This window comes from Salvelinus sp. IW2-2015, unplaced genomic scaffold, assembly GCF_002910315.2.
Source record: "Salvelinus sp. IW2-2015 unplaced genomic scaffold, ASM291031v2 Un_scaffold1644, whole genome shotgun sequence".
In the NCBI taxonomy this organism is placed as follows: domain Eukaryota; kingdom Metazoa; phylum Chordata; class Actinopteri; order Salmoniformes; family Salmonidae; genus Salvelinus; species Salvelinus sp. IW2-2015.
In genome coordinates, this window is record NW_019943057.1 from 50,443 (window position 1) to 57,814 (window position 7,372).

At 45.9% G+C, this 7,372-nt stretch overlaps 2 protein-coding genes across 4 annotated transcripts in view; one reads left to right on the top strand and one right to left on the bottom strand.

The window, feature by feature from the left end:
- LOC112071564 (rho guanine nucleotide exchange factor 26) overlaps positions 1–3,447 on the top strand; it is a 51,066-nt gene extending 47,619 nt beyond the window's left edge. For 2 of the 3 annotated variants that reach the window (XM_070439439.1, XM_070439440.1), the window contains exons 4-7: positions 1,733–1,837; positions 2,281–3,051; positions 3,151–3,267; positions 3,432–3,447. Coding sequence is in view for 1 of the 3 variants with exons in the window: in XM_070439440.1 (XP_070295541.1) it covers positions 1,733–1,837; positions 2,281–2,423 (248 nt within the window). In the remaining 2 variants the exon portion in view is untranslated. Of the gene's footprint in view, positions 1–1,732; positions 1,838–2,280; positions 3,052–3,150; positions 3,268–3,431 lie in introns of those variants that run through there. The other variant, XM_024139008.2, reaches the window with a different exon arrangement.
- Positions 3,448–6,273: 2,826 nt separating this feature from the next.
- Positions 6,274–7,366, bottom strand: LOC112071565 (ATP-dependent DNA/RNA helicase DHX36). The gene is made up of 2 exons (XM_024139009.2): positions 7,244–7,366; positions 6,274–7,144 (listed from the first exon to the last, which is right to left on the bottom strand). The coding sequence occupies exons 1-2, from the start codon at positions 7,322–7,324 to the stop codon at positions 6,929–6,931; spliced, it is 297 nt and encodes a 98-aa protein (XP_023994777.2). The 5' UTR covers positions 7,325–7,366; the 3' UTR covers positions 6,274–6,928.
- Between the last annotated feature and the right edge of the window lie 6 nt (positions 7,367–7,372).

Consider the following 7,372-nt stretch of genomic DNA (forward strand, 5'->3'; position numbering starts at 1 on the left):
TAAAATCTGTTGTCTGTATTCTCCCAGGTTGAGAGTGTAAACTCTGTGTTGTGTCTGTATTGCCCCAGGGTTAGAGTGTAAACTCTGTGTTGTCTGATTGCCCCAGGGTTAGGTGTAAAACTCTGTGTTGTGTCTGTATTGCCCCAGGTTAGAGTGTAAACTCTGTGTTGTGTCTGTATTGCCCCAGGGTTAGTGAAACTCTGTGTGTGATGCTGGTATGTGCCCCAGGGTTAGAGTGTAAAACTCGTGTTGGGCTGTGTACTTGTTCGCCCCAGGGTTAGAGTGTAAACTCTGTGTTTGTATTGCCCCAGGGTTAGAGTGTTAAACTCTTGTTGTCGTTATTGCCCCAGGCTAGATGTGAGGTGTCCCAACTCATGGGTGATTGGTCTGGTTTGCCCCAGGTGTTAGGTTGTGTAAGACATATCATGATTGCTCTTGTATTGCCCCAGGGTATTAGTGTAAACCTTGTTGTCTTGTATTGCCCCAGGTTTAGTGAGTGTAAACTCTGTGTCATGTAAGTCTCAGTATTGCGCCAGGTGGTTAGTGTAACTCTGTGTTGTTGGCTCTTGAGAACGCCACCAGAAGGTTAGTGATAATAACTTGTATGACTCTTTATGGTGGTGCTGTCCATTTGCCTCTTCTAGAGATTTAGTGAGATAAAACTTCGTTAAAATGGGCCATGAAGAAGAATATTCCTTGGTATCCGATAATTCCCATATGACCGATGCCGGTAAGATATCTGTAGACGTACCACTTAGCCTAGCAACCTATAGACTTCCTCCTAGACAGGTCGAGCTACGATAGCCCTTCTCTGAGGTGTCACGACTGCTGGAGAGGAAAGATAATCGCTCCCTAGCGACCTGTACTCTCTCTCCTCATCTTGCTCTCTCTCGCTCTCTCTCTCTCTACCTTTTCCTCTCCCTGTCCTCACTCTTTCACATCTTTCTCTCTTCGCCCCGTCTATTTTTTCTCCTTGGGGGATTCATTGAAAGAGAGTATCGTGTAGCATCGACCAGAGGTGTCTTTGATAGCGACATACACAGTCACCACTTTAAGGTGAAAGGTAATTTCCCATTGTGTCTCCATGGCAACCATCTCTTTTATGTAAGGAGCATCCTAACACAGACAATGTAAATATGACTAAAGCTACAAAACAAGGGGTCAGGAGGCCACGAACAGATTGGGTACCTGAAGGCTCAAATACGTCCTTGCTACGTATTGTAATAGCAACAATCGAGTTTTCGTCCAGTGTCTGCTGGAAGTGTGTCGAATAAAAGACCTACTTTGGCCCACTGTGTCTGTTACTATAATAAAGGGATATAACTGAAGAAACAAAGAATATTCAGGTATGGCCATATAAGTTTGGTCAGTTTAGTGAATTACAACTGGCGGTAGGTGGTCTCTATCTTATCACAGTTCTCGAGACATCTTGTGATCGGCTCGCAATGGCGCAGCGTACTCCGTGAGGGCGAGAGGGGTTGGTGGTTTTCTAACCGTCAGATAAGCATCGGAGACGCAAGCAGGGGAGCCAGATGGTCTAACGGTTTAAAGCGACCAACTTGCAGTGCGCCAATGGTGTTGGTCGTCTCCCAAGCCTCAGTGGCCCCAGGGTTAGAGTGTAAACTCTGTGTTGTGTCTGTATTGCCCCAGGGTTAGAGTGTAAACTCTGTGTTGTGTCTGTATTGCCCCAGGGTTAGAGTGTAAACTCTGTGTTGTGTTTGTGTTGTCCCAGATGCCATGCAGGTGGTGGTGACGAGGACGTACACAGCCAAGCAGCCTGATGAGCTGTCACTGCAGGTGGCTGACGTGGTCCTGGTGTCACAGACTGTGGAGGATGGTACGTTACACTGTTACTCTCTCTCTCATCTTGCTCTCTGTCGCTCGCTCTCTCTCTCTCTCTCTACCTTTTCTCTCCCTGTCCTCACTCTTTCACATCTGTTCTCTCTTTCGCCCCGTCTATTTTTCTCCTCCTTGGGGGATCATTGAAAGAGATGTATCGGTGTAGCATCTGACCAGAGGTGTTTGATGATGCGTATACACAGTCACACTCTTAAGGTGAAAGGTAATTTCCCATTGTGTCTCCATGGCAACCATCTCTTTTATGTGAAAGGGCATCCTAACACAGACAGAATAGAGCATCAAACAGATGTCATTTAAGAGTCCAACAGTGGGCTGAGAGCTCACTTCCTGCTTTGAAGAGGAAACTATTTTCTCCAGGTCTGTGAGGTGAATTTCTGATGGATTAATAAAGGAATATAGAGTGGTGTGTCTCTCTTTCAGGCTGGTATGAGGGCGAGCGACTCCGTGATGGCGAGAGGGGTTGGTTCCTGTCAGAATGTGCTGAACCAATCAGGTGCCAGGCCACTATTGAGCGCAACATGCAGAGGATGGACCGCCTCCAGGGGCTGGAAACCAATGTGTGAGCGGGAACTGCAGGCTCCACCCATTAAATACACCAGTGACCTGCCTTCAATCAGACACACCAATGAGTGAGCTTTATGCCCTGCGACAGCCCTCCGCTGAATAGACCAATAGAAAGTCTCCTTGGTCAACAGAGCAATGTGTGAGATCTTTCTGCCAGCGACTGAATACACCAATGAGCCGCCTTCAACCAATGAGACTGCCACTAAATGCACCAATAGAATCCCTCTGTGGTCAACAGACAAATGTATGTATGCCAGCTGACTGCATCTATTAGAATGGGGTTTGGGGTCCAGTGATTGTTACCCATGCAGTCTAACATTCTCCGTCTTCTACCGATCTCTATGGTAAGGAAGTTTGACCCTATGACCTGTCAACAACACTTTGACTCCTCCCATTGATGGAAGACTGTCCAGCTTTTTGGCCCYGAAGGACATCCCACTTGGACACATAACGTGCTGGGGGTCAAAGTTTAAAACTGCCACGTACAGAGTGGATGGGTCACCTATAATAACAGAGGTTGCATTACAACATGTATTCATTTAAGGAATGAAGCTTACCTTCTGTACTACATAACTAACATTTTATATTAAGTCTTTTTTTTGTCATGCTTTTTAAAGTGCAGGTTTGGTCTGTGATGAGACTGTTCGTTTCACTTACTGCTCTGTGGTCAGTGTTTATGGGTGTGATGAGACTGTTAGTTTCACTTCTGCTTGTGGTAGGTTATAGTGTGTGATGAGCTGTTCAGTTTCACTTCTGCTCTGTGGTCAGGTTATAGTGTGTGGGTGAAGAGACTGTTCAGTTTCACTTCTGCTTGTGGTCAGGTTATAGTGTGTGATGAGACCTGTTCAGTATTCACCTTCGCTTTGTGGTACGGCTTATAGTGGTGTGATTGACTGAGATGTTCGATTTCTATTCTGCTCTGTGGTAGGTGTCATAGTGTGTGATGGAGATTGTGGTTCAAGTTTACTTCTGCTCTGTGGTCAGGTTTAGTGGTGTGATGAGACTAGTTCAGTTTCACTTCTGTCTCTGTTGGTCAGGGGTACTTATTAGTGGTGGATGATGTCACTGCTAGTGCAGTTATTGCTGTGAGTTTGTTGGTGCGAAGAGGCTCATTGTAGACACCAAATTAACATGTACGTTAGATTTATGTGTGTGCTGGTGGCTAGGAGGCCTTTTGGTAATGTAATGATGTGAGACGGTCCAAATGGCCATAAGACGGATCATTTCTAGACTTCCCTGTGTGGCAGTAGGAGGCTGTGTGACTGGAATGTAAGGAGCCAAAATGGCAGAATGACAGTCCAGTTTCCTGACTCCCTCTGGTATAGAAGGTACGTAAATGGTGAGAGCTGAATGATATGATGCCTACAAGTAAAAATGAAACTCCCACATTCATGGGGCTAACCGGTTCCAACCCTTCCTAACGCTCCGTTCCACACTCTAACCGGTTTCCCAACAGTCCTAACGGTTCCCAACCTCTACCGGTTCCAACGTCCTAACCCGGTTCACACCTCTACGAGTTCACATCCTAACGATTCCTTAGCATTTTAGATTACTTAAAACTATTGAACAGGTATTAGCAGTATGGTATCGTTACCTTGCACTCTGGCTGAGGCTTGGTTAATATGCAGTTCGTTCGATTCACAGTGCCAGGGTCTGGAAGTTGATCTGTAATTGGGCACTTTATCTCCATCTTAATGTCACCTTACATAAACGGAGACATTTCCGTCCCACAAACCTCCCTCAGTCCTGCCTCTGGCTGTGATGATGCCCTGGGGTGGCTTTTAGAAGACCCAGAGCTGGAAGTTTATAAAAAAAAATACTCTCCTTATGATTTCTGTGACGAGCGGCAGGAGAGAAAATGAAACGGTGCGACGCTCTCTGTTATAAAAGTGTAAAAAGCCAGCCAAGGTTTTAACATGATTGTCCGGGCGTGATTMATCTGTTAAGTGTGTAATGTTGTCTTGCATTGCTAGAGGAAACAAATAATGGCCTGATCAGCTTCCTGTTGTAACACCCGTTCATCAAACCAGACCACTACTCTACATCTGGTCTGAACCAGACAAAAAAGTTTCATTTGCACTCAGGGATAAACTGTGATGACACGCATTTAACACATGTAAATATGTAACTTCTGTTTTAAACGTATGTAATCGACAGCTATAGATTTATATTGCAGATGATGTCGTTTAGATATTTCATCTAACTATTGTTAATAAAAGTGTTATGGTGTATTTGCAATCTGTTTCTTTCAGAATGCTGGTGAATTTAGGGAACAGACATCTGTTATGGCTGGGGGACCGGGGAACAGACATCTGTTATGACTGGGGGACCGGGGAAACCGGGGTAACAAGCAGCATCTGTTTGGCCGTGGAGGGACCGGGGCCAACTAGACATCTGGTTAAGCTGCACTGGGGGAACCGGGGAAGCACACATACCTGCTTATGCGCCGCTGCGGGGCACCGGGGGCAACCAGACATCTGGTTCATGGCTGGGCCGACCCGGCGGAACAACGACAATCCTGTTATGCACTGTGGGCGAACGCGGGGAAAACGAGAACCTCTTGTTATGTGACGTGGGGGACCGGGGAACAGACATGCTATCTGTTTATTGGCTGGGGACCGTGAGGGAAACAGACAATCTGTGTATGGCTGGGGACCGGGGATACAGACAAATCCTGTTAAAAATGGCTGGGGCAACCCGGCCGGAACAGACATCTGTTAGTGAACTGGGGGGACCGGCGGCCGACACAGACCATCTGTCTATGCGCTGGGGGACCAGGGAACGCAGACATCTGTTATGACTCGGGGACCAGCGGAAACAGACTCTGTTATGACTCAGGACCAGTCTCTGAGAGAATGGGTTTGGTTTTAATTGTTAAACGATTGCACCTGACTTGCGAGTTATGTGCGTGGTACCTCACATTCACTGCTGTATCTGTACCTCCTGTTAAGAGATTAGACCGATGGATACATAAATATCAAGATGTTCAAGATAACACATGGATTCTATTAAAGACATGCTCCGGTACTTTGGCGACTAAGTATTTTTTAAATCTCCCGCTTTGGGCTGGATGTAGTTCATCTATGAGCAGAATTACAGTTTTACCTCAGCCACAAAATCCCTAGTTTGAAAGAGACTTTTCTGGAAGATGTGCCATTTCCCCCCATGTGGGCCAGCCCCCTAGCGATTTGAGTTCCAGCCAATGAGATTCAGCCCCTCGCCATGTGAGTGACAGCAATGACATGGTGCACATGTAATTATCACTTTTGGCACGTGGGGCTACTTTCAGGACTACTGGCTAAAAAATATACAAAATTGCCAGAGAATCCCTTTAATGTAGGATTTCATGTGGTTTAGGTACCAGAGGTGGCAGGTAGCCTAGTGGTTAGAGCGTTGGACTAGTAACCGAAAGGTTGCCAGATYGAATCCCCGAGCTGACAAGGGAGAAATCTGTCGACTGCCCCTGAACAAGGCAGTTAACCCACTGTTTCTAGGCCATCATTGAAAATAAGCATTTGTTCTTAACTGACTTGCCTAGTTAAAGGTAAAAAGTTAGTTGGATAACGCAATGTACATTTATCACAGCTGTTACATTTTAATAAAGACCCAATTCAGGAAAGTTTTCAATTCTGAAATATGTATTACAGCTTAWACTTCATTCTGATCGCCCCTTTTCGGCTACGCACCTCAAAGGCAATATTTCCACGTTCGTAGAGATCGCATTCATGGTAAATGCTGCAGATGGCGGCTCAGTTAGAAATTACCTTTAAATGTCAAGCACGCCATAATGCGAATCCAGGCCTTAATCTCTCCCACTTCACACCACACTAGAAAAGACTAACGTCACACTGCAATAAGGTCAGCTTTAATGGTTCAGCTTCAGGGAGAAGATTAAAATATTTGAACAAAAACTGAATAGAAAACAACGGCAAGTGAACCATTGGTCAGCCAAGTAGGCCATTTGACAACATGAGAATGTCAAGCAATATCAACAAAACAGCATTCCATACAACTTAGTTTCACATAATTGTTCTTAACAAATGCAAAAATACATGCTCAGCCTTTTCCAGTTGGCTTACAGAATTAAATTCAAATAGTTTGTCGTTCGGGGACTTTTTCTTCACATACCAACCTGACTGGACTCATATCCAATAGAAATGTATAGAGATCTCTACTTGGAAACTAWTTTGCATGGACATTGACGGCTTCCACCATTTTAAAGTAGTCAACTGGGTGGGGGATTCCTATGGGAATGACCAGAGCATGGTCTTCAAATTGGTTTGCCTAGTTGGTAAATGGCGTTAAGCTATATCGCCAAAATAACACAATATTTARTTTAAGACTCCAGCTCTGCAAGTGGCRGTAAATCACCAACATTAGCTTGACACTTTGTTCAAACGGAGATAGCATGGGCAGCGCCATTATGGCACAGATACAAAGTGGAGACCTCTTTCCATCTCTATGGCCTGAGCTTTTCTCTGGGTTGAGAAGAGATGCAGCAGTTCTAGTACTGGTCACCACCATCATCGTTGTTGTAGTACTGGTGACGTCCTCTAGGGGCAGTGTTCCTCGCGKTAACGTTGGGCCTCTCCTGGGTGGTGATGAGGTCTATGATGGCTGTGATGACAGCACAGTCTTTGGATTGGCGGTTGCTCCAGTCCACAGGGGCGGGGCTTCGGATCTTCTCTTCCAATAGAGAGTCCAGCTCCTTCTTCAGATTCTACAGAGAGAGGCAGATAAGGAAAACGGTCGTGTGTGTTTGAGTGTGTGTGTGTGTGTTTGAGTGTGTGTGTGTGTGTGTGAGTGTGTGTGTGTGTACCTTGACGAGGTGAGCGATGCGTCCGGGGGACTGGAAGACGATCCAGTCATCCACAGCGATGGTCTCCTGGTCCTGATCCATCTGGATAGTGACGTCACCTCCAAAGAACAGCAGGGAGAACGGAGACAC